Consider the following 25,238-nt stretch of genomic DNA (forward strand, 5'->3'; position numbering starts at 1 on the left):
AGGGCCATGAGCGTAAGCCTGCTTTTCTAGGTAAGGCACCTCCTTACGGCCAGGTAGAGAGAGAGAAAGCGCAGCTCCAAGCTGCCCAGTGCCAGGAGAGGGTTAAACGGGCCAGGCAGGGCATTGTGCTCCCATTTTGACTATGCTGGGAGGTTCTCCGCAGCTGAGTTGGGGGGTTAAATGGGATGGCAGGTGACGTTTCCGTTCCAGGGCTGAGCTTGAGGCAGGGCTGGCGCATTTGCCGGCTGTGTTCATGCTTCCAGGGCCTCCTTCAGGGAAGAGTTCTGGCTGGCAGGCCAAGATGCCATGGCAGAAGTTACCTAGAGCCCAAGGAAAGCTGGCCAGAGTGGGGGGAGGAGGGGGGCGTTTCCTCTGAAAGGCCACAAGAACAGAGCTGAGGAGAGCGACATGAAACGTGATGGACTTCCAGTTCTCTGTCTTCGTTGCTGTCCTCCGGGGCTCCCCCCTTTTCTGAGCTGGTGGGCCCCTTGGGAATTCTGGCCCAGTGTGGTGGGCACAGCCACCAAGCAGAGGCCGCAAAATGGCTGCTGTGAGGGGCGGGGCCAGCCACAAATTGGCCCCCACAGCTTATCTTCAGTCGCGCGGCAAAGACTCTGGTGGTGTGGTGGCAGGCTGCTGCCAAGGCAGTTTTAAAAAATGTGTGTTCTGTATCTTCGATATATTTGTAACCACCGAGGAAGGTGGCAGAAGCCGAAACTTGTCAGGTTTTATGTGGTCCATAGGACGTAGCCTACCAGGAAGATTTCTAAATTGCAGAGGCTGACATGCAGACCACGAATGTGTTTAATTTTATATGTGCACACAATACAATAAGTTCTTTTGTGTCTTATTAGTTGTGTGAATTGACCTTTTTAACTCAAATTGGAAGATTTGGGATTGAGTTTCTTTCCCCTCTTTTGTTGGGCGCTCTTGCAAACAGGCCTTCTTTGGCCTCCTGAAGTTTCTCTATTCCTTTTTCTGGTTTATTCCTTTAAAATGTTAATTTTAAAAAAAGTTTACCTGGCTGGGGGCGTTCCCCTGCTCACGTCCTCCCAAGAGTTGCAGAGGGGCTTCCCTCTGCCCCCCTCCTTGCATAGAGTGCCTGAGGCCGACTTCTCTGGAAATCACCGCTGTTGTGTTTTTCTCCCCCTGCAGCAAGCCGGCCTACACTCTGCACAGCTTGAACGTTCTCGCCTTTGACAAGGAGAAGCTGGAGAAAAAGGTTGGTGATGCAGATTGAGGGTTGGTGGGGAGATAACCCTCGCACGGGCTGGCCTTGTACTGCACACTGGAGCCCTGGCCGGTTTTGACAGTGTGGGAGGTGACAAAGGAATAGCAGAAACAATGCTTCTGGGGAGACTTCCAGAGCAACTAGGTTTTGAGTGGCCTGATCAGAATCCAGTATGACCTTAGACCCCCACAAGGTTTTCGGGTATGTGTTCTCGAGGATTAAAGCGCCCTTCTTCGAATACCTTCATCAGCTATCTGACAAAGGGTAGTTTTGACTGTTGAGAGCCCATGTGCCAAAAATCTTGCTGCTCTCTGAGGTTCTTCTGGACTCTTCCACCGCGGACCAGAATGGCTACCTTCATGGGGGTTTGAACGGTTGTGGCTAGTCCTTGACCAGGGGGGGACGCAGTTGCAGGAGAACAGAGTCCAGGGGCACCTTCAAGACCAGCAAAGTTTTATTTGAGGTGTACGCTTTCGTCTGCACATGCATTCCTTGAAGCAGAAGTTACCAGGACATACATACAGATAGAGGGTGAGCAGCAAATTAGTATAGGGCAGGGGTAGTCAAACTGCGGCCCTCCAGATGTCCATGGACTACAATTCCCAGGAGCCCCTGCCAGCATTCGCTGGCAGGGGGCTCCTGGGAATTGTAGTCCATGGACATCTGGAGGGCCGCAGTTTGACTACCCCTGGTATAAAAAGGTAAAGGTAAAGGTATCCCCTGTGTAAGCACCGAGTCATGTCTGACCCTTGGGGTGACGCCCTCTAGCGTTTTCATGGCAGACTCAATATGGGGTGGTTTGCCAGTGCCTTCCCCAGTCATGACCGTTTACCCCCCAGCAGCAAGCTGGGTACTCATTTCACCGACCTCGGAAGGATGGGAGGCTGAGTCGACCTTGAGCCGGCTGCTGGGATTGAACTCCCAGCCTCATGGGCAAAGCTTTCAGACAGCTGCCTTACCACTCTGCGCCACAAGAGGCTCTTACCCCTGGTATAGGGTGTATCAAAGTTGTTTGACAGATCCAGAATAGCAAACTTAGTTTATACGGGCTCGGGGGAGGGAACATAGTGAAAGAAAGAAATACATCAAAATAGGGGGCTGATGGGCAGTTGTCACAGGTAGATGCTCAGAAGCCAAATAAGCATTCTGCGCACTTTGACCTGTAGCACAGAGACTCACAACACTGGCTTTGCTCTTGATCAGAGGCATTAACAAAATTCACAAGGCATGTCTGTGTTGCCGGACCAGAAACAGGCAGCGTTTTGGGTAGAAGACGCCAACTTGTAGTTCCGCTCCTGGTCCTGAGGGTTTGGCTAAGCTCTGCCGTGCCTGGGGTCCAGCCTCAGGGCCAGCCCGTGGACACTTAGCCCTCCTCTGCTCCGACCACTATGACGGGTTCTTAGATTTCTCCTCGGAAGCAACCCTGGAGCTCTCATGCTCGTTCTTTGGGGACTCCCGTGAGCCACAGAGCTCCTGGCCAGGGGCTCATCACAACTTCAGTCCGGCACAAGCGTTTCATCGCGTGCTGCAGGGCCCGCCTGGTGTATGCCCTGCAAGCGACTGTGCTCTCCTTGGGAGCCACGCACCCTCCTGCCTGGGCTTCAGGATCCTAACAATCCCCTGTTTTGGGTGGCAGATGATGGCCTGCAGGCAGCACGGCCAGCGACTTCCCAACGAGCTGGTGGACCAGCACCAGGACATCACCCGGATGATCCAGTGGCAGAAATCCCAGCTTCAGCACGGGGGCCCTGCAGTGAGAAAAGGTACGGACGGATAGAAACGCCAGTCCCTAAAGCCGCACGCTGGAGGAGGGCTGTTCCCCGTGACAGGGCAAATGGACACTTTCCCCTCCTGAGTTCACAAGAGGCTGTCCGTGGAGGATCCGGTGCCCTCTAAGGCAAAGGTCCCCAAACATTTTGACCCTGTGGGCACCTTTGGAATGTTGACACCACAGCAAGGCGGGTGCAGAAACAAAATGGCTGCTGCAGGAGGCGGAGCCAGACACAAGATGGCTGCCACAGCTTGCCTTCTGTCGCATGAGGACATTCCTTGTGCTGTGGGGGCGGCCCACGGTTTTTAAAAACTTTCACAGCCCTTCTGAATCCTCGCTGGGCAAAATCCCCGCCTGGCTCTGCCCACTTTCCAGAAGTGCTTGGCAGCCCGTGGGAAAGGTGTGAGCAGTTTCTGTGGTGCCCGTGGGCCCAGGTTGGGGATGCCTGCTGTCAGGGCTGGAGGCGGGAGCAGCTTGGCACGGCGGCTGTCCCCCAGCCGTGTCTCTTCTCCGCAGAGTACTTGGCCCAGTTGGAGCGGTACCAGCAGCTCTACACGGAGGCAGCACGTCGCCTCGGCACTGAAGGCAAACGGGTAGGATCCCTCCCTAATTTATAGGCGGCCCTTCCCCACGAGCAGGCTCCGGGCAGCTTTCAACATGCAATTTCAGCTGAAAACGTAATACGTTAGAACTAACCCAGTTCCGTTCTGCCGCAGTTCCACCAGCCATCCTGTTGCAAGGACCGTGGCAGGGGGTCTTCTAAAGAGTGGGAATGGCCAGCAATAACCAGGGAGGGGGCACAGGATGAGAAAGGAGGAGGGTGGCCTATATGTTGCCTGTATCCTGGGCTCAGCCATGGGCCAGACGGGAGGCTGGACTGGAGGGACCCTCCCTGGCCTGACCCAGCAGGGCTCTTCTGACGTTCTTGTGTTCTCATTTCGCAGGAGGCGGCCAAGGATGCTCTTTACAAAAGGAACCTGGTGGAGCGGGAGGTGAGTGTCTTCTCTAGAGCAGGGGGTGGCCGCTGTGCTGTTCCCAGCCCCCACCCCACCCCCATGAGGAATACAGAATGGCTCACCTGGACCCCTGTGGAAAGTCTGTTGGTTTTCTAGTGGGAAATAAAGCAGCAGCGCTAAAAATAATGCGCAAAATCGGGTCTTTCTGCCTCCCAGCATTTCCCCTTTTTCAAATGTCCCTCCTGTAAGGATAGCCTGGGGGGTGTAGAAACACAGAGAAACAGAGCTGGAAAGGGACCCCAAGGATCATCTATCCCAACCTCCTGCACAATGCAGGTCCTCTATCTCTGTGCCACTCTCAGTGACGCCTGCCTTATGCCCAGAGGGGAATTCCTCTCGCCTGGAGGAAGACTCCTTCCTGACCCCAAAGTGGCAGTCGGCATTACCCTGGGCAAGTCAGAAAGGGCCACGAGAGCCAGGCACCGCCCCCCCCCCCCCCCAGCACTAGGCTCCCCATCTGCTTCATGCACGGAACCAGCAGGCTGTCAAACGGCCATCTCGCCTCTGCTTCAAATCCTGCAAAATCCTGCCCAGCCCCACCCTGAGAAAGCGGGGAAAACTGACGGCACTTTCTGGAAGGGCTTCCTCATGTCCAGCCGAAAACTCTTTTCGATTCAATTTCGACCCATTGGTTCTGATCCAGCCTTCTGGGGAGACCGAAACCTCCTCCGCTCTGTCCTCTGCGTGACAGCCCTTCCGGTGGCTGCGTGTCTCTTGGAAATGGCTTGTTTCCTGGCTTCCCCCAGATAGAGATGCTAGGTGGGGAGCTTTATTGAACGGGCCTTCCTGTTTACCGTGTTCTGTCTCCGTCGCCCTGCCTGGAGAGACGCAGAGGCAGTGGCAGGGGTGGATCAGACAAGAGACCCACTGTGGAAAGTTCCATGGCCAAATGGCCTGGGGGGGGGGGTTCTACCCCGGCCCCAAACACGGACCGGCCTTCAGTCGGGGTGAGGTGGGGAATGGCCACCGTTGTTGCAAGCCAGCCGCTCCCGTCCCCTCCCAGATGGGCCCAGTGTTCTTCCCTGAGCTGCATGGGATGCAAATCCAGCCGGAGAGGCTGTTTCTCCCTCCCTCCCTCCCTCTGGGGGGTTGGTGGGGCAGGGCCCCAATCCCTTCCCGTCTACCCCTGACCGCCATGCACATCTGTCTTCCAGCTGCAGAAGTTCCACCAATGAAAAAAACCCGCTGAAGCTGCAAACGCCTGAAGATTCACCTGGTCAAGTCATCACGCTGTTGGTCAGACGTGGGCTTTCTTCCTGCCAGGACGGAGGGAGCGGCTTTGGGAGGGGGAGAGGCAGAGGGTGGTGGGGTTGCAAGAGGGGGACCCCCCCCCAGTTCACTGTGTTGTGGTGGTGGTCGGGGGGCCTTCTTGGCTTTCGGGCCCTCGTCCAATTGGCAAACGGGTAAGAGACTACGGGTATGGCAAGGCTTGGGACCCTCCCAGGCGAAGAGAGACAATCCCGGGGGCACTGACGCTGCTACCCAGCCCTCTGGGCATCAAGAGTCTTCACGAGGCCATGAGCCAGGCTGCCGTGGAGCCTCGGTCGCTGGACTCCAGCAGAAGAGGCGGCAAATTCTCCTCCGCATTCTCGGAGCGGAGTCCTTGCCGTTGCCGGAGCACGCGTCCCTGCTAGTAGCGAATACTTTTTGGGTATTCTAGCGGCTCCCCCTTCCGAAGCATTCTAGAAATTATCGCCTTGCGGGGGTGATGAGAATTCCCCCAACAGAGCTGCCACCCTCACGGTTCCTTGGGCCTCCAGCACCGCAGCAGCGAGATCTGCACTGAACTATTTTTAGGAGTCACGCTCTTCGTAATGTAAACACGCTCGCAGCACCCCTTGCCTTTCCAAGCCCCCGGAGGCGGAGGGAACCCTGCGGCTCCCAAGACGGACTGAGCTTTTGGCATTTAGGAATTCAGCAGCTTCCGAACCCCAAAGATGTGTTTGCCCTCGCACAGCTCTGTCGGCAGGTCCCCTTTGCAGCTCCCTCCTTGCACCTGACACTTTGCATGGCCCTTTTTGAGCCCGGTTTGAGAAGGCCTCCTCTTTTTCCAGCTGTCAAAACAAGCCAAGGGCTCCCTGCTTTAACTGCCTTGGTCCCTCGCTCCCCAAGCCACGCAGGATGCTGGCTCCAAGGCCTTGCTTGCCAGCTGCCCGCCTCCTCCCACCCCTCCCTCAGGCCCCGGAAAGGTGGGCCCAGACCCTTCTCTCTGCCCTTGCCCTTAGAACGGGCAGAACTTGCCTTGGTTACAACAATGCCTCTTTCTGTCAGCTTGTTGCAGAGCCGGCAAAGAAAGGGACCGGGGCACTTTGCGATTCCCACTTCTCCAAGAGAGAGAGAGAGAGAGACGCACATTCTGCTTCCCTACCTAGTGGGTGTCCCTCTAGCAGCAGGTTAGCATCTAGATGGGCCGAGCAGCCGCTGAGCATGGGAACACCCAACAGTTTGTGAAATACAATCAGTTGGCTGCAGAATGGTTCATAGCTCCATTTGGGCCGACGTACCCTTTGCCGGTTGCTGCAGGGTGGTGTCCTGGATAGGCTGTGCTCCTGCTCCTTTTAGCCCAGCTGGCCTCTGCATTGCTGGCAGCAAACCCCTTCCTGTCCTCTTGGGCCCCTCTCCTGCTGGAACCCCACCCACCCCTCACCCTTATTTTGGAGGGAAAGGGGGCTTTGCTCCCCCCCCCTCCAAGGGCCAGGGAGCCCACAGACTGAGAGGCCACGCCCCCTCCTGCCGTGTTTTAACCCTTCCGCTGCCCTCCTACCCGGCAGGCCTCCCTGTCCGTCAGCTGGGTGATGTCCGTCCACCACTCCAACCAACCATGCCCACCACTCCAACCAACCATCCAGGCAGCGGCCTGGCCCTCCAGGGGCTCAGGGCCGACCCTGCCCGAAGCGAGGGGAGATGGCCCACGATGGCTTGTTTCTTGGCTTGCCTGATGAAGAGGAGCACCAGTGTATCCTTGTGGGATCCAGGGGTTCTGCACGCATCGGAAATTAACTCAGGACTGTCGCTACCGCTGCTGTTTGGGGTACGCTAGGTGACGAGCCGTATTTCCCCTTGCCCCGCCTACGGAAACCAAAAACTCTCCCCCCATCCCCAGGCGGGTGAGCAAGGGTGCCGAACGTTCCCGGACGCCTTTCCTCTTTCCTCCCTCCCCTGACCTCATTCCTGCAAGCCTCTTTTTCGGAGGGAGGGGTCTGACTTCCCTAACAAGTGCCTGCCTCGGAGGTGGTCGCTCACCTTGAGGTGTCAGAAAAGCCAATGTCGGAGAGAAAGGGGCCGCAAAGTGGACTGTGTTTTTATTTTGTGCTTCAGAGTGACATAAATTATAAAGTTTTTAGGGGGGGGGAATGCAAATGGAAAATAATACGTGTAAGACCCCCCCCCCTCCCTAGAATCTTGCACCAACCATTAAAACCCTCGTGGAAACCTCAGCTTTTGCGTCTGTGTTGCGCTCAAAGGGCAGCTCCGGCGTGGAACGGCGTCACACTCAATCTCTGCAAATCTTTTCCTCGAATCCCCTTTCACTGAAACGTGCCCCCCCCTTCCAGCATCTGCAGAGGGATGCATTGGCTTCCCCAACACGGTGCCTGTTAGCTCCACAGCCCCGGTCAACAGCTTCCCCAAAAGGTTTTAGAAAATGGGCAGGGCTGGGGGAGGGGGAGGGGGAGGGGTCCCACTGGAGATTTGACTGGCTCTTAAAGATGTTGGCAGGAGCTGCCACCACAGCCCTGTGGGTTGGAAAAGTCAGCTGTGGCATCTGTTTCGGGGGTGGCTCCCCCTTCTGGGGCAGCCCACGTGCCCCCCATGTCAGAATTCCTGTGGCGATCCCATGCCCAGGACACAGCGAAAGGGGATGGGGAGGCCACGTGCAGCTGGCTGGATCGCTCAAAAGCATCTCCCTCTCGCCCAGAGATCCTTCACTCTTGGTGGGGGGTTTTTTTTTTGGGGGGGGGGTTATCCTCTTCATAGCTGGGGCCCCATGGGGCTGTAGGCAGGCTGAGCCCCTAAGAAGGAGAAAAAAACCCTGCAAGGTTTTGTAGGGAAGCAAGGGGCCGATATTTAGTCATTGCTCGATGGACCCCCCCCCCCCTTCTTCTCGCTATGGCTTGGGCCTTGGGGCATGACACCCATGTGGGGCACTTTGCAGCCATCCCCCCCCCCCCAGCAGGAAGCTGGGGTTTCGTGACAGCCCTGGAAAGATATCCTGAATGGGGGAATTAATTCAATGTTTAATATGTTTTTCAAATTCGTTAAACATTTCTCAGGTGATATGGCCATATGTGGTCATGTCGACCTGCCCTCCCCTCCCCAAATGGCCAATGCTGGGCCTGGAGGGGGTGGGCAGGGGAGGGGCCCTGGGTGGGGTTATGCACAGCTCTGCTTCCCAACCATATTCTGCCCCATTGCGCCATTTCTGGGTTCTCTCGAAGCCTGAAGAAGGTTTCTGGCAGGGCCGGAAAGATATGCAGCACAGAGATATGCAGCTGTCAGTCCACCGATCCTCTCCCTGTGCTGGCCGGACACGGGATGTCCCAAAGGTGCCTGGCTGAGGCGCTACGGTCAGCCTCCCGGACCCTGCTTGAGTCGTCTTCTCTCTTGGGGAAGGGGGGAGGGAGGGAGGGAGCTTTGCAGCGGTTCCAACAGGCGACCCTCAGCTTTGCTTACCAGAAGGGGACAGCCCCGTGGGTGGCCACCCGCTTTGGGCGGAACGAGGAATCTACTCCAAGGGAGGCAGAGATGCTCAGAGAAGGAAGCAGCCCGGAAGGATGCAGGGGCCTGCCGCTGAGCCCCCCTTCTGCCGGAGCCCCCTTTGCTGGCGGTTCTGGCTTCTTCACACAAAGGGCTGCCTGCCCTGGGGCCAGCAGAGACCCGCCAGGGGTCCAACCCCAGGGCCCTCTTCCGCCGCCTGCTCTTCCCTCCATCTCTTGGTTTCTCAGACGGAAGGGCAGCAGCCGAGCCACACTCCCTGCAGCTGGAGGAGCAAGCGAGGGGCCGGGCAGGGTCGGTCCTCCCTGAAGCAGAGCAGGCTGCTGAAGCCATCTTGGCGGAGAGGCCAAAGGAAGTGATGCGGCACCGAGGGAGCCCCGGATGGCCCACTGCAGGAGGAAGAGGGACGGTCAGCCGGGGGTTGCCCCTTGGCCAGGATCTGGCTCCACTCCGGCAGGGGGGGAGAGGCGGGGGTGGAGGGACAAGGGCTGACTGGAGGCCCCTGGGCTTGGGGCCCCTCCCCTCCCCTGTCCCCAGGGCCAAATCCCCAGTCAAAGATTTTGGGGCCCCCACAGGCCTGGTCTCTCTGGCAGGGTCCGGGAAGCCACCTGTGGGACTTCACTGCCTGGTGCAGGGCAAAGAGCAGCCCTCCAAGACCAGGATGATGCCTGTGAGGTGCAAACGTGCCCCTGCTTGGCCCCCTCGGCGGGCTCCTCGCCTCACCTGCGCTGGGATCCCCTCCTAGGTGCCCGCCTGGGGACGGACCCAGCGGCCGGCTTGCAGGAAAGGGATGCTGATGCTCTCTGGGTTCCCCGTCGTGTCCACCACCTCCAGCACTCTCAGGTCTGCAAAGGCCTCCGCAGACACGTTGGCTGCCAGCAAGCGATTGGATCTAGGAAAGAGAAGGAGACTTTGTCTGCAAAATGGGGCCAGCTTTTGTCTGCGAAGACACAAGGGAAGGAAGCCTCTCTCTCTCTCTCTCTCTTTTCTTCTTGCAGCTCCTGGAATTTGGATGGGAGGCCAGCTGGTGGATTTCATTCTAAAGCATCGGGAGGAGTTCCTCTCAGTGACATTGGATGTGCATTTCACTAGAGAGGCCTTTTCTGCCAGCAAGGCTGAACCCGCTAGAGCCTGAGTCGCCTCTCGTAAGGGCAGAAGCTGCGTTCCCTCTTGCCCTCGGCTTCCTGTGAAATCGCGTCTCCAAGCGGCCGATTTCTTAAATTCAGACCCAGCTTTGCCACTGGAAGAACTAGGAGGCCCTGCCCATGTGCCTTTTAAAGGGGAATGTTCCAACATGTGCAGGCACGTGCGCTTTTCACTTAGTGAGCAGCATGCCCAGATCTGGCTGAAGAAGAATTAGAAGAGTTGGTTCTTGTATGCAATTTTTCTCTACCCAAAGGAGTCTCAAAGGGGCTTCCAATCGCCTTCCCTTCCTCTCCCCACAACAGACACCCTGTAGGGTGGGTGAGGCTGAGAGAGCCCTGAGATTGCTGAAGAAGAAGAAGAGTTGGTTCTTAGATGCTGCTTTTCTCTACCCAAAGGAGTCTCAAAGGGGCTTCCAATCGCCTTCCCTTTCCTCTCCCCACAACAGACACCCTGTAGGGTGGGTGAGGCTGAGAGAGCCCTGAGATTGCTGAAGAAGAAGAAGAGTTGGTTCTTAGATGCTGCTTTTCTCTACCCGAAGGGGGCTCAAAGCGGCTTCCAATCGCCTTCCCTTCCTCTCCCCACAACAGACACCCTGTAGGGTGGGTGAGGCTGAGAGAGCCCTGAGATTACTGGAGAAGAAGAGGAAGAAGAAGAACCAAGAACTAAGAAGCACCACCACGATAGTTCTTACCGCAGAGCGATGACCCGGAGGTTGGGTGTCGTGAGGAAGGCCTCAGCTGTGAGGGCAGTGATCCTGTTGTGCTGCAGGAAGAGGGACTCGAGGGCTTCAGGCAGGTCCGGGGGGACGTAGGACAGCTCGTTGTAGCTCAGGTCCAGCAGCTGGGAAGGAACAACCAGGCAGGTGAGGGGGGCTTGGCTGACCGGCCCATTCGGGCCAGCGGAGTAGGAGGCAGATCTCCCGAAACCCACCAGAACCGGCCCCTGTGGCATTAATGAGAGCAGAAGAGACACGGGGGCTCCACAAAGGCAGAGCAGAGGACGCAGCTGGGGCAGAAGGAAAAGAATCTTTAATAATTGAGCTGCCCCGACTATTTTTGTGTGCAGCTTCGACATGGTAAATGTACTGAAATAAATTTTTTAAAATATATTTAAAGAGTTGAAAAATACAGGACATTTTTGAGGGGCATGTACAGAGTACAATTCTCAAAATATTAACTCCTGACTGGTCCAGAGCACACGCTGCCATGGTCTTGTGGTCTCAGGCAACATCCCTGCAGCCTCAGCCTCACCTTGAGCCCCTGCAGCTCCTGCCAGGTGCCCGGGGAAATGCCGCCAATCCGCAGGCGGTTGTGGGCCAGGTGCAGCTCCTTCAGCAGGGTGAGGTTGGCCAGCAGCTCGGGAGAGAGGGAGTTGATCTGGTTCTTCTGGAGGTGGAGGAGCTGGAGGCTGGCGGGCAGCCCGGCCGGCAGGAGGGTCAGCTGGTTGCCGGAGAGGTCGAGGGTCTCCAGGCGCCGCAGCTTCCGGAAGGCCAGGCGGTGGATGTGGGCACTGTACAGCCGGTTGTAGCTCAGGTTGAGCTCGGCCAGGGCGTACGTGGCGGCGAAGTCGTCCGGCCCGATGTGCGCGATGCGGTTGTGCAGCAGCATCAGGGAGCGGACGCGCCTCGGGAGCCCGGGCGGCACGCTTTCCAGGCGGTTGTTGTACAGGTGGAGCGTGTGCAGGGAGCGCAGGTGGGCGAAGGCCTCCGGGTGCACTGCCGAGGCGGTCAGCGCGTTGCTCTGCAGGAGGAGGTACTGCAGGCCGCGCACGCGGCTCAGGCGGTCAGGCGGGAGAGAGAGCAGGCGGTTGCGGCCCAGGTGCAGGATCACGATGTGGGGGGGCAGGCCGGAGGGCACCTCGGTCAGGTTGTTGTTGGACAGGTCCAGGTACTCCAGGCTCTTCAGCTTGCTGCGGAGAGGCGAGACCTGCACGGGGGCAGCTGGCAAAGCACCATCCCAGCCTCGGCAGCCTGGCCCTTCATGCGGGGGGCAAGGGGGGATTTTCCACCTCCCCCCCCCTGCCGGATCCCTGGGCCCTGGAAGCTGCCCCACCTCTCTGTAGGCGGCCAGCCCTGGCCTCCCCTCACCTGGAGACCATGCAGCAGCAGCAGAAGAAGAAGAAGAAAGGGAGGGGAGCCTCAAAAGCAGCTCACGTTTGCCTTACCCCCCTCTCCCCACAACAGGCCCCCACCCCTGTGAGGCAGGTGGGGCTGAGACAGCTCTGAGAGAACTGGGTCTGGCCCAAGGTCATTCAGCTGGATGCATGTGATGGGGAGTGGGTCAAACCCAGTTCTCCCAATTCGAGCTTGCCACTCTTCAGCACAATCTCTTGCCAGGTGAAAAGCTGTCTCTCCCCAGGCAGTGGCAGGCCAGCTCCCCCATCCCAGAGGGGGCCACGCAGTCACCCACCCCCTGGGACCCTGGCTCTCAGACCTGCTGCTGTGCCTCCAAAGCAGCCCCCTCTTCTTACCTGAAGGTGGAGGGGTCAAGGCCGTCGTTGGTCAGGTTGTTGTTCTGCAGGTAGAGCTCCCGGAGGCGCCAGTGCCTGCTCAAGGCCCCTTTGGGGACACGGGAGATGCGGTTGTTCTGGAAAGTAAAGCCTGGGGGTCAGGGAAGGATCCCCACGGATTCTCCCCCCGCCCCCCAAAAACAACAGATGAAGGAGGAGTTGTCCGTTTGTCCTCTGGATGCCTGGCTGTTGGGATTCAGAGCCAAACAGGGACATCCCCCCTGGAGGACCCACAGCAGGGCAGAGAGACCGAGGCCCTGGATCTCTGAGGCCTCATCCCCTGAGTGTCTTACGCACTCCAAAGGGCTCCTGAAATCCAGTCTAGCTTTTCTATTTAGACCAGCCCAGCTACCCTCTTCTCTGGGGCTATGAGCCGCTTTAGCTCCTCTCCGCCAAGAGCCTGCATTTGGTTGCAGACGCACTGAACCGGCACCATGGCTAGGGTTTGCGGAACTGGGCTGTTTGCTTTTGGGGTAAAGCCTCTGGTTCCAGCCTCCGGCCTTCCTGCTTTAATTCTCCTTCCCGGGACAAAAGCACGGCCCTCTCTGCTCCGAGGGAACCTGCTGCCAACCTGTAAATGCAGGCGGACGACCGCCAGGGGCAAATTCTGGGGCACGTAGGTGAGCAGGTTGCTGGAGAGGATGAGGGTGCTCACGGCGTCGGAGCCGTTGAAGGCGTCGAAGGGCAGGCCGGTGTTGCTCAGCTGGTTGTTGTGCAGATAGACGGACCTGCGGAGGGACCGGGAGAAGTCAGAGAAGATGAGGGGCTGGCAGGGAGACAACGGAGATGTCTGGCAAGGTTAGGGCTGTTGACCCTGCAAGAAGAGCACCCTTCTGTCTTAAAACAGGTGCAATTTGGCAAGTATAGAATCATAGAGGGGCTGTTCCTTCCCATCCCGTCCTGCCCGGTACTTTCAACTGGAGATGCCAAGGACTGAACCGGGAACCTTCTGCATGCCCGGCCACAGACCTTCTGCCTTAGGGGGTCTGCCTGCAAAGCAGATGCCGTACTGGCTGGTGAGGATCTCAGCTGATGGGTAGGCCTTAAACAGCAGCAGACCCCTATCTGGAGAACCAGGTTTGACTCCCCACTCCTCCTCCACATGCAGCCAGCTGGGTGACCTTGGGCCAACCACAGTTCTCACTGAGCTCTCTCCACCCCACCTACCTCACAGGGTATCTGTTGTGAGGAGAGCAAGGGAAAGGTGTTTGGGGAAAGGAAGGGAAACAGTTGGACTAGATGGCCTGTACGGCCCCTCCCAACTCTATGATTCTAAGCTGCTATGTGTAGTGAAAAGCGGGGTATAAAACAAGCCAGCTCTTCCCTTTTCCGGAGGACCTTCTGAGGCCTGGAGCCATTTGATACCTCAGGATGTTTCCCGCTACCTGTGGGCTGGGCCTGCTCCTTTGCAGCCTTACCTAAGGCCAGGCTTATGTCCAAAGGTGAGCTGGTACAGGCGTGTCAGGCGGTTGGCAGCCATGTCCACAATGCGCAAAGAGCTGGGGAGGAACTGGGGGGCATCAGAGAGCTGCAAAGGAGAGTCACGTAGAAGACCGTTGGAACGGCCCTGCGAAGATCCTTCGAAAAGACTCAACGGGGGGGGGGACAATCCCGGAGGGCCACGGGGTCCGGAGGAAGTTGAAGAAAGATGGACCTTCCCTAGTATGACCCAGCAGGGCTCTTTTGATGTTCTCAGGAAGGCCTCGGCCTCTCTGCCCTGTTTTGGCCCTCCAGAGAAACTGGTTGGCTTGAGATTGAATATTTGACTAGTGGGACTCTCCCTGGTCTGATCCAGCAGGGCTCTTCTGGTGTCCTCCGGCCAGCTTTCCCGTCTCCTGTGTGAACCCAGCTGGAGAGGATAACCCCTGCAGTTGTCACATCTCCTGGTGACAGATCGATGGCTGTCCTGGGCAGGCCCAGAAGAGCCAAGCAAGGAGGCGGCCTCACCTGAACCCACTCACCTGATTGTTGGCCAGGTAGATGTACTGCAGCGCCTGCAAGGACTCGAAGGCTTCATCCGGGAGACCTTTAAAACGGGACACACTAGAGAAAGGCAGCAGGTTGGTTCCTTGCCAAGCTGCTGAATTGGCCTCCTTTGCCTGCCCTGAGCAAAGCATCCATTCACTGCCAAGGGCAAACCCTGCTTCTGCCCCCTGGGACCGGGGCTGGCATCTGTATTCCCTGACTGGGGGGGCTGCCAGGGGCCTCTGTCACTGACCCTGACCCACGCTTGTGGGAGAGACATGGTTGGTGGGGCACCCTGGCAGGGGGGTGTGGACTATGCGGCATGGGCAGGGGGAAGGCTTGCAGGCAGGGAGCCAAAACCCAACATGAGAGGTAAGTGGGACACCCAAGAAGAAGAAGAAGAAGAAGAAGAAGAAGAAGAAGAAGAAGAAGAAGAAGAAGAAGAAGAAGAGTTGGTTCTTATATTCTGCTTTGCTCCTATTTTACAGACCCCTGCTAAGCCCCCCTCCCCATGTATTGGGTTCTGAGTTCTGGAGCTAATTTGCCATTTGGCACAACTATTGGAGCCAAACTGCACTAAAGGCCCCCAAATTGTCTCCAACGCTGAGATTTTATGAGTCCCATTCAAAAAGGGGACCAGGATTTGGGTTCTGTTTAGAGGTGCCGACCCTCCGGGGGGGGGGTGTCTCCTAAATTGCTGGCCAGACGGTGGCACGCCAGGGGAGGACATCTGCCCCGGATCGCGGCTCACCCTCTGAGGTGATGTAGTTGTTGTGAAGGTTGAGGGTCTTCAGGTGAGCCAACCTGGACAGCTCATCGTAGGGCACCTCCTGGAGCTGGTTGTTCTGTGGGAAGAAAAGCGACCGGAGGTCAATGGAGAAGCTCCTGAGTCTGTTGATGTAATTATTGCAGGGGTGGGCAAAGTGTGGCCCTCCAGAGGTCCATGGATACAATTCCCATGAGCCCCTGCCAGCATTTGCTGGCAGGGGCTCATGGGGATTGTAGTCCATGGACCTCTGGAGGGCCACAGTCTGCCTGCCCCCGATCTATTGCATGGCCTGTGTGCAAGCCTAGCCAGGGGATCTGAGGATGGTTACGGCGGCCGGGCAAGGGACGTTCGGAGGCGGCTTGCCATGGCCTGCCTCTGCGTCATGACCCTCCCCCCGGTGTTCCTTGGAGGAACTGCCAAAGTCTGACTCAAATGCAGAATTTCTTCCACTGCGATGGAGGAGGGGGTCGGCCTGCAGCCTTGGTATCCAGGGCTTGGACACAGCAATGTCTGGGATCAATCACAGACTCCCTTGGTGGTCTTCCGTCCAGACACCAACCAGGGGCGACCCTGCTTCGCTCCCCATCCAGGTCAGGGTGGGAACAACGGCAGAGGGGGCGATGCTCTCGTCCTGCACTCAAGTTCGAGCCCGTCTCCACCTTCCGGCGGGAGACCAGCCCCGCTGACCCCTGCTGCTCAAATGGCGCCCTGTGTGGGGCAGGGTCTGTGGGGCACAGCGGGAGGGGCTCAAGGAGGCGGTCACGTGACCTCTGACCCCCAAAGCCCTCGCTGGGCTTTGCCTCACCTGCAGGGACAGATGCTGGAGGCTCCGGGAGAGGTTTCTGGGGAAGACGTGCAGGTCGAGGCCCCCGCAGTCCGCCGTCTCCTCCGCCGGGCAGCTGCAGTTGGCTGGGCAGCCGGGCACATTCCGGGCAGGGGTGCCTGGCGAGGGCTGGGGCATGGCCGCCGCCGGCGGGTCATTGTTCTCCTGGCTCTCAAGCGAGGAGCCCTTTGGGACATTCAGGAGCAGCAGGAAAAGGCAGCCGCCACAAAGCTGCAGAAGGCAGAGAGCCCTGCGGGTGAGTCAGTCAATGGGGGCTCTATATGGCCCCTGCCAGGAGTCTTTCTCAATGCGTCCCCTGTCTGCTTGGCCGGCCCGGGCCGGAAGCCCCCTCCCCTCCGCTGCCCTCACCTCGCTCTCCTGGGAACACAGAGCCCCTTACGAGGCCTGCAGCGCCTCACTGGTTGATTGAAGGGCGTCTGAGGCACAAGAGGGGCGCTTGTGCCTTGCAGGGGGGCGAAGCAAATGGGGTATGTGGGGCGGACGGGGAGGTCAGGGAAACAACACTGCAGGGAGGGGGAGGACAGAGGGCTGCGTGCCTGGGCACGGGCGGTGCAGAGGTCTGCTGAGGCGGAAGGGGCTCAGAGCGGTCCACAGGAGGTGCCAGCAAGGAGCTGCATGATTGCTTCTAAGTCAGTACCCATCTTGAACACACGAAACAGCTCTGCAGGGGCTCAGGTGGAGGCCTTTCCCATCCCCTCCTGCCTGGTCCTTCTAACTGGAGATGCCGGGGATTGAACCTGGGACCTTCTGCCTGCCAAGCAGAGGCTCTGAGCCAGGGTCTCAGGCCAAGGTCTTTCCCATCCCCTCCTGCCTGGTCCTTCTAACTGGAGATGCCGGGGATTGAACCTGGGACCTTCTGCCTGCCAAGCAGAGGCTCTGAGCCAGGGTCTCAGGCCAAGGTCTTTCCCATCCCCTCCTGCCTGGTCCTTCTAACTGGAGATGCCGGGGATTGAACATGGGACCTTCTGCCTGCCAAGCAGAGGCTCTGCCACTGAGCCAGGGTCTCAGGCCAAGGTCTTTCCCATCCCCTCCTGCCTGGTCCTTCTAACTGGAGATGCCGGGGATTGAACCTGGGACCTTCTGCCTGCCAAGCAGAGGCTCTGCCACTGAGCCAGGGTCTCAGGCCAAGGTCTTTCCCATCCCCTCCTGCTTGGTCCTTTCAACTGGAGATGTCGGGGATTGAACCTGCGACCTTCTGCCTGCCAAGCAGAGTCTCTGCCACTGAGCCAGGGTCTCAGGCCAAGGCCTTTCCCATCCCCTCCTGCCTGGTCCTTTTCACTGGAGATGCTGTCAGGGATTGAACCTGCGACCTTCTGCCTGCCAAGCAGAGGCTCTGCCACTGAGCCAGGGTCTCAGGCCAAGGCCTTTGCCATCCCCTCCTGCCTGGTCCTTCTAACTGGAGATGCTGCCGGGGATTGAACCTGGGACCTTCTGCCTGCCAAACAGAGGCACTGCCACTGAGCCAGGGTCTCAGGCCAAGGTCTTTCCCATCCCCTCCTGCCTGGTCCTTCTAACTGGAGATGCTGGGGATAGAACCTGGGACCTTCTGCCTGCCAAACAGAGGCTCTGCCACTGAGCCAGGGTCTCAGGCCAAGGTCTTTCCCATCCCCTCCTGCTTGGTCCTTTTAACTGGAGATGCCGGGGATTGAAGCTGGGACCTTCTGCCTGCCAAGCAGAGGCTCTGCCACTGAGCCAGGGTCTCAGGCCAAGGTCTTTCCCATCCCCTCCTGCTTGGTCCTTTCAACTGGAGATGTCGGGGATTGAACCTGCGACCTTCTGCCTGCCAAGCAGAGGCTCTGCCACTGAGCCAGGGTCTCAGGCCAAGGCCTTTCCCATCCCCTCCTGCCTGGTCCTTGACACTGCCTGACACTGGGGCGTCAAGGACTGAACCGGGGTGCTTTATCGGGGAATCAGACCCCTGTTCCATCCACTAGTATTCTCTACTAGTTTATGGGAGAATGGGAATGCCTCGGCGATCACCAAAGCCCGAGGCAGCGCGTAGGAGGCCAGCGACATAGCATGGAGAGGTGTGCCTTGGCGCTGGCCTCCTATGCGCCACCTCAGGCTTCTGTGATCGCTGAGGCGAACATCCCTAACACGAGCTCTCCCTGATTTGCTCAGACTATGAAGAAAGGTTTGTTGCTAGAGTGCCTTTAAATAAGTTTGGTATTGCTGAGCAGGACAGATTAAAAATTGGGACTGAAAAACAGGAGGGGGTGGAAGAACATGAGAGGAAGAGAGCAGAACGAAGGAGGGGGAAAGTGCGGGGAAAGAATTAGGAAGATGTAGGCGCTCCCGCCAGTAACCGCTCAGCACTTCAGGTACCGAACGGCCAGAGCCCAGGAGCACCTGAAAGGCTGACAAGATTTGTGGCAGGGGAGGAGCTTTCGGGAGTCCCAGCACCCTTCTGCAAATCTGGGCAAAAGGAAGGAAAGAGGGACCTGCAGATGAGGGGGAGGCTGCAGCATCCTGGCCCTGAGGGGCTTGTCCTGGCTGGGCAGGCCCCACTCCTGGAGTACCCGGACAGGTGCAAAGGTTTCCTCTGCCTGGTGTTATTAAACTTTGCCATGAGGCTCTTGCCCACCCTGTGCCCCTTGTGGCTGCAGCCAGAACTGCACTGGGAATTATTTTTGTATGCCAACAGGGGCTTCAGGGACCCTCTGGCTGGCTGACTCCCCCCCCCCCCATCCCCTTCTCTCAGCAGCCCTGTCCAGGGGAGCTGATCTCTGTTGCAATTCCAGGAGGCGAAAGAGCTGAGGTCAAAAGCTGGCCAGGGGCAGGCCAGAGGGGACCCCCAAAAACCTCCACCCATCTCCGACTTCCCCGCCACAAGTGCCAGATCTGGTGGGGGTCGCCGGCCCCAGGATGGGAAACTCTGGGAGATTTGGGGATGGAGCCTGGGGAGGACAGGGGCTTTGGTGGGGGACAATGCACCTTGGGCCAGCCACGGTTTCTCACTGAGCCTACCTTGCAGGGGGGGCTGTAAGAGTAAAGGGAGGAGGGGAAATACTGCCTGTCACTTTGGGTCCCTGTTGGGGAGAAAGGCAGGTCACCAATGTAGTAATTTTTGATTGTTTATTATTCAACTTGTATCCTGCCACTCCCATAAACCGGCTCGTGGCGGCTAACAATGTATAAACCCCACATTAAAACCCTCATAAAACCATAAAACCCCTTACAGCAAAATCATAGAGCCATCGAGTTGGAAGGGATCTCCTGGGTCATCTAGTCCAACCCCCTGCACTAACAGGTGGCTTGAAGGACTGTGCTCTCAATATTGTATTATTTTATACTGTTTTTTTGGGGGGGGGGATTTCCTCTGCATACCGCTTTGAGCTTGCATGGGCAGAAGCAGCGGTCAACAAATCTAACAAATGTGGCCCAAGCACAATCAGTTGGAAGAGTTGCAGGGTGATCAATCTGCTCTAGGGCTGCCAACCTCCAGGTAGGGCCTGGAGACCTCCCAACATTACGGTCTATAGACAAGGCCTCCGGGTCCAGTTGCCATCTTGTGGGCGGGACCTGGAGATCATGACAGGAGTACAGGAGTCCTCCAATCAGAGTTGCCCTCCTCCAGGTAGGGCCGGGAGATCTCTCAGCCTCACAACGGACCGCCAGACGACAGAGACCGGTCCCCCTGGAGGAAAGGACGTTTCACCCCGCTGCAGACGCTCCCCGCCAAAAAACTCCACCCCGCATCTCCAGGCACGTCCTCCCCTGGAGTTGGCACCGGCCCCTCCCAGCCGCCTCCCGTCCCCGCTCCGCCCCCTGCAGGCGCCTCCGGCTCACCATCGCCGTGCTGGGGAGGCGGCGGCGGCGGCGGATCGGGGCCGCTGGTCTTCCCGCGGGCTCTTCGCCTCGGGCTCCGGAGCGCACCGGCGTCTCTGCCGCGCCGTCTTTGCAGCCCTGGAAGCCTCCGACGGCGGCAGCGGCAGCAGCAGGAGGAGGGGAGGCGGTTGCATAATGCGCCCTCCGCCGAGGGAGGCTGGGGAAGGCCGGCCAGGCACCGACGACTCCCCGGGGAGGATCCGCCGCGCCTCGCCGGCTGCGCTTGACTTTCCTCCGGCGGCGGGGAATTGCGCCCGCGCGGACCCCCAACAGGACGCCCCCGCCGCGCCCCGGGAGAGGAGCGCGACGCCCCCCACGCCCCCCAGCAGGACCCCAGCGGGACTGCATGCCAAAGAGCCCCGGCGAAAGAACCCCATTGCTCCTGAGCACAAGCAGAGTGCCTTTGCCGTTGCGCACCGGGAGGGACTTGAGGAGCTCATTTATTGTATTTATCGTGATGTGATTTATATCCTGCCGCCCCCATTCCAGCGGCTCACAAAGTCCTCAATAAAGCCCATTAAAAGGCCGTTCCAAATACAATAAACACGGTAAAAGAACAGCAAACAATTTGATGCATTCCGCTCTAAGGCTGGGTGGGTAGACAGCGATCACTGGGGCAACTAAAACTAGGGAGCCCTGGGTTCAAATCCATGTTCAAAGACAGGGAGGGCAACTTCCAGGTGGGGCCTGGAGATCTCCCGGATGGACCAGAGGAAGAGTCCAGTCCCATCCCAGGGGAGACAGTGGTCTCGTTGGCATTAAACTCACCAAGTGCCACCCCCCCCCCAATTTCCAGGTGTTTCCAGTTCTGGAGTTGGCAACCCCATGGAGACTGGAAGGTGACTTTGAGCATGTCCTCGGCTCAGCCTAGCCCACCCTGCAGGGGGGAATTCGACTCGTGTCCTTCCTCTTTGCAAAGGGGTGGTTCTTGATTGCCTAAAAAATGAGTCCTTGTTTTGACCCTCTGGGTAGGGGCTCGGCCCTCAGCTGGGGAAGGGGGTGCTTCGAGGAACTCTCCGGAACAGCAGCCAGTTGTGGGGGGCTAAAACCCTCCATCTGACTTCCCTCCACGCCTCGGTGCCTTTGCAGGAGGTAGTTGCCAATCAGGCTCGGCCCTCGTGCCTCTGGACTGCACATCTCTACGCTAGGCTGGTCTTGGGGGACTGCGCCAGACCTGCCATGTGCCAGGAGCATGGGAGGAGTTGTGTATTTAAGCCTAGATATGACAGGAACTTCCAGATGGTTTTCAGATTACTCCTCCAGGGCCCTGATTGGCTGAACAGGAGACTTCCTGCTTTTTGAGCGCACTTCCTTCCTGCTTGCCTCCAGGACAGCGGTTGGACAGAAGAACGACTGCAGACAGCCGTGAGAATAGTTAGGTCTCTTGTCTCACCTTTTTGTATGTAGTTGTTTCCTCTTCATGAATCAAAACTATTTGGTTTCTTCAGCAGCCCGGAGATTCGCCGTCGGCACATTCAGACGCTGCCAATCGGAGGGAGGAGCTGGGTGAGGCTCCCAGCTTTGGGAATTCTGCCCTTATCTCAGGAGACGGCCTGCAAACCAGAACAGGTGGTTCAAGTTTGATCTCATTACCAAGTGGATTTATGTGGCTCCGAAGGCCGCTGCCGGGAACGTTCCCGGCGCCTCTGGAATGGGTCACTGGCATCCGTCCAAGAGCGGCTGAGTTGCATAGATGGCAGCGGAATGCTAAGAAGCTACAGACGGGGACGGGGCTCTGCAGCCCCAAAAGGATCCAGGACTGGCCTGCGTGTGAGACTTAATGAGAACCAGGGCTCACATTCAGGTTGGGAATGCTTGGCTCTGCTCTCTCCTGCTGAAGAAGGAATCTCTTGAACTGGCTCAGGGGCAGAGCCTCTGCTTGGCCTGCAGAAGGTCCCAGGTTCAATCCCCGGCATCTCCAGTTAGAAGGACCAGGCAGGAGGGGATGGGAAAGACCTTGGCCTGAGAGCCTGGCTCAGTGGCAGAGCCCCTGCTTGGCAGGCAGAAGGTCCCAGGTTCAATCCCCGGCATCTCCAGTTGAAAGGACCAGGCAGGAGGGAATGGGGAAGACCTTGGCCTGAGACCCTGGCTCAGTGGCAGAGCCTCTGCTTGGCAGGCAGAAGGTCCCAGATTCAGTCCCCAGCATCAGCAGTGGAAAGGACCAGGGGGAGACCTGGATAAAGACCTGGAGAACTTCTGCCAGTCTAAGTAGCCAATATTTACCTTGATGGGCTGATTCCACGGAAGACCACTTCACGTGCAACACTCCCTGCTTAGTGGCTCCCTTTTAGATGGGTGCAGCAGGATCTGTGTTGGCACGAGAGGAGTTCAGCATTGCAACCCAGTCTGCATGAGGCACAGCTAATGCCCAGGCTGGTATTTTCCTGTGCCACTTTGTTCCAGCTCCTCTTGGGGGACTCGGTGCCCATCCCGCAAACCTCCAAGATCACCCAGTTCTTGGTGGGTCACGATATCTGCACAGAAGGCCGAGTTGGGCTCGGAGGCTCCCAAGGAAGGCAAACCCAGCCAGGGAGATCAAGACTTTGCATCCTGGGTTTTGCTACTGAAAGCTGCCGGGCAGTTAGATGAGGCAACTAAAGGGGGCAATTATTGGGATCTCTGGGGAATAAAGTCCAGTTCTGCTCAGTCGTAGAAGCAGGATACTAAGTGCAGGAAATGCATTCCCCAAGACGTCTACTGCAAAGGAAGCTCATCCACATATGGGTGACTTTGCAATCCGGGCCTCCTGATCTCTCCCAGTGGCTTCCTCTGCATTTGCTGACGGGCTCATGGGTATTGTAGTCCATGAACATCTGGAGGACCAAAGGTTGACTATCCCTGATCTGCATGAACCCAGTGCTGAAAGGAGGCCAAGGGAGACCCTCTGCTTCTGTTGCCAGCTCTGGGTTGGGAAGTGCCTGGCGATTGTGAGAAAGGCAGGATTTGGGGCGCAGCTTCAAAAGCAGCCGTTTTCTCCATGGGAGCTGATCTCTCCGGCCCAGAGATCCGTGTGATAGACGGCGATCTCCTGCTCCCACCTGGAGTTTGGCATCCCTAGCTCTGGTCCGTGGCCTTGCAGGCTGCCGAGAGAGGCAGCAGAATGGAAAGAACCCAGAAAAGTGACTGGGGGGGTTGGGGTGGGGGCCGCCTTGCTTGTGCAAGGGGCAGCTGGGCTGTTCCCACACTGCAGAACCCGGTTTGTGGTTTCCTCCCTTGGTTTGGCTCCAGCGGCGGAGATATAAACACTGTCTGCTCCGACTTGTGCCTCTCACCATTTCTCTGTCCCCTTTGGCAGCTCGTCATGCTGGTCGAGGTCACGAGGTGCCGTGGGAGCTCAGCCACACCTGACGTCCCCTCCCAAGTGAGCCAGAATTCCTTGCCTGGCGTCGCCGGCCCCAGAAACATCTGAAGAGCAGATGTTAACAGCACATACCTCACTGACTGAGTAACGAAATCCGCGAGCAGGTTTCAATGGCTACCCGTCTCCTGATAAACCTGGGGTCTGGTCTGCCCCCAAAGTGCAGAACAAAGCGAGATTCAGAAGCAGAAAAGACAGAAGAATCCTTGTGGGAATTCCCCCTGCAGGAACACAAAGCAGCCAAAATTGCAATGGTAACCAGGAAGATATGAGCAAGCGGGCTACACTATAGGATCAGGGCTGTGTTTTGAAAAAGTGGGTGTGGCCAGGTAGGGTTTTTGCCTGACAAAACTTCTGCTCAAACCCCTGGAAATTTAACTGGCCGTGCAGATCTTTAAAAACACTGCTTTGGCTGTGGGCAGCAAAGATCTTTCCTGTGTGCCCGAAGGCAAGCTGTGGCAGCCATTTTGTATCCGGCTCCACCTCCTGTGGCTGCCATTTTTATTCCCAAGGGACCCGAAGACTCCAAAAGGCTGGGGACTCCTGGCTGCACGCATCTTCCTCTCTCACTTCCTTTCACAACACTCCGATTGTGGAAAGGGGGAGCCAGGAGTGTGAGGCCAAACGCACATCACACCATACAACACAAATAGAGTTTTGTCTTCATGACCTGTAACAGGTTTTGAGGGAAGACAGGTGGATTCCCAGGAGCAGGCAGGAAAGTATCTGTAGTACCATCCATGCCTCAAGCTTTCTGCCTCCCCCTTGCAATGCACCTGGGCACCATCGTCCTTCCTGGAACAGGCACCTTCATACAGAGACTGTCTTCATGCCCAAGATAAAGGAGTAGAATAAATGAAGCCGGCTTATTTGGAAGTAATTGGAGATACTCACACGCTACTGCCCGGAGATCAGTGGCGATTCCAGGAAATCTGCAAGCTCCACCTGGAGGTTGGCAATGTGTTTAAAATATTTCTTCCTCCAGAGCTCAAGACAGCTCACAATGCATAAAATGCATAAAAGGTAAAGGTAAAGAAATCCCCTGTGCAAGTACTGAGTCATGCCTGACCCTTGGGGTGACGCCCTCCAGCGTTTTCTTGGCAGACTCAAGTGGTTTGCCAGTGCCTTCCCCAGTCATTACCCTTTACCCCCCCCAGCAGCAAGCTGGGTACTCATTTTACCCACCTCGGAAGGATGGAAGGCTGAGTTGAGCCAGCTGCTGGGATCGAACTCCCAGCCTCATGGGCAAAGCTTTCAGACGGCTGCCTTACCACTCTGCGCAACAAGAGGCTCATAAAAATGCATAAAATTATTTATAAAAAACATTTAGAATTGAATCAAAACTTTAAAAAGACATTTGAGGACCGCTTGAATCAAATGGAAATCTTGAACTGTTTTCAGCTGCCTCCTAAAGCTGGAAAGTGGTGGCCAAATGCACCCCCCCTCCCCAGGGGACCTGTTGCAGAACTGTGGGGGCTGCCACTGAAAAGACCCCCCTTCTTGTATCACCCTTAGGTGAGCTGCAGTTTCTGCTGCTAGGTGGTGAACTATCTTGGAATAGGTAACTTTTGAAAGGCCTGCAGACTTCTACAGGGGAAGCATTCTCCTTAAAAAGGGCTTTCCCCCAGGGGAAGGGACGTCCCTCTCTCCTTAAATCCAGCCGCCCCTGGCCTCCCCCCCCCCCAATATCCAGGAATAGCCCACCTCACGGCTGGCAGCCCTGCTTGGCCTTTGGTGCAAGGGGAGACGGGAGAGGTGAAGAGAGTCTGCAGAGAAACGAGGCCCAGCCAAATGCTGCGCACCATTGAAAGCCTGAGGAAAGCCCTGGGATGACGGCTTCCTGCCAGCGTTGTCTCTGTTGAGTCATGCCCGGCACAAATGTTTAGGCGAATGCGGCCGATCTTGGCTCCAGAGGCCGTTTGCTTGGACACCTTTGCATGATTCATCGCAGACGGGAACATTCAGATCCACTCCGCTTTGGATGCAAATCTGAAAACAGATCATGTGGCGGGAGGACCGCCAGAAGGGACCTCAGAGTGTGTGTGGAGGGGGCAAACTGTGGCTCTCTGTCCATGGACTACAATTACCA

The 25,238-nt window shown here is 57.5% G+C and overlaps 2 protein-coding genes across 5 annotated transcripts in view; one reads left to right on the plus strand and one right to left on the minus strand.

Annotated features, from left to right (window-relative positions):
- CC2D1A (coiled-coil and C2 domain containing 1A) overlaps positions 1-7,455 on the plus strand; it is a 38,312-nt gene extending 30,857 nt beyond the window's left edge. The window contains exons 26-30 of one of the 2 annotated variants that reach the window (XM_077329808.1): positions 1,156-1,222; positions 2,868-2,994; positions 3,519-3,595; positions 3,947-3,994; positions 5,173-7,455. In XM_077329808.1, coding sequence (XP_077185923.1) covers positions 1,156-1,222; positions 2,868-2,994; positions 3,519-3,595; positions 3,947-3,994; positions 5,173-5,193 — 340 coding nt within the window. In that variant the 3' untranslated portion in view covers positions 5,194-7,455. Of the gene's footprint in view, positions 1-1,155; positions 1,223-2,867; positions 2,995-3,518; positions 3,596-3,946; positions 3,995-5,172 lie in introns of those variants that run through there. The other variant, XR_013229688.1, reaches the window with a different exon arrangement.
- PODNL1 (podocan like 1) lies at positions 7,298-24,108 on the minus strand. 3 transcript variants are annotated; one of them, XM_077329811.1, is made up of 13 exons: positions 24,044-24,108; positions 23,225-23,370; positions 21,185-21,344; positions 15,925-16,173; positions 15,102-15,195; positions 14,347-14,411; positions 13,804-13,913; positions 12,957-13,113; positions 12,347-12,462; positions 11,128-11,785; positions 10,569-10,717; positions 9,455-9,623; positions 7,298-9,120 (listed from the first exon to the last, which is right to left on the minus strand). In XM_077329811.1, the coding sequence occupies exons 4-12, from the start codon at positions 16,078-16,080 to the stop codon at positions 9,473-9,475; spliced, it is 1,656 nt and encodes a 551-aa protein (XP_077185926.1). In that variant the 5' UTR covers positions 16,081-16,173; positions 21,185-21,344; positions 23,225-23,370; positions 24,044-24,108; the 3' UTR covers positions 7,298-9,120; positions 9,455-9,472. The 3 variants fall into 3 exon arrangements, with proteins under 3 accessions (XP_077185926.1, XP_077185924.1, XP_077185925.1); XM_077329809.1 differs by lacking the exons at positions 21,185-21,344; positions 23,225-23,370; positions 24,044-24,108 and adding an exon at positions 19,753-20,056 and having other exon boundaries at positions 15,925-16,192; XM_077329810.1 differs by lacking the exons at positions 21,185-21,344; positions 23,225-23,370; positions 24,044-24,108 and adding an exon at positions 19,753-19,884.
- Between the last annotated feature and the right edge of the window lie 1,130 nt (positions 24,109-25,238).

The sequence above is a fragment of the Paroedura picta genome, chromosome 3, assembly GCF_049243985.1.
Source record: "Paroedura picta isolate Pp20150507F chromosome 3, Ppicta_v3.0, whole genome shotgun sequence".
NCBI lineage: Eukaryota > Metazoa > Chordata > Lepidosauria > Squamata > Gekkonidae > Paroedura > Paroedura picta.

What these genes read in the sequence shown, in the direction of transcription:
- PODNL1 (XM_077329809.1), bottom strand. Translation starts at nt 19,925, where the DNA reads ATGCAACCGCCTCCCCTCCTCCTGCTGCTGCCGCTGCCGCCGTCGGAG. An exon ending in CAACTACATCACCTCAGAGG is followed by an intron (nt 14,412 to 15,101) that starts GTGAGCCGCGAT and finishes CCCGTTTTAAAG; the next exon opens with GTCTCCCGGATGAAGCCTTC. An exon ending in CTCCGGGTCATCGCTCTGCG is followed by an intron (nt 9,624 to 10,568) that starts GTAAGAACTATC and finishes TCTCTTTCCTAG; the next exon opens with ATCCAATCGCTTGCTGGCAG.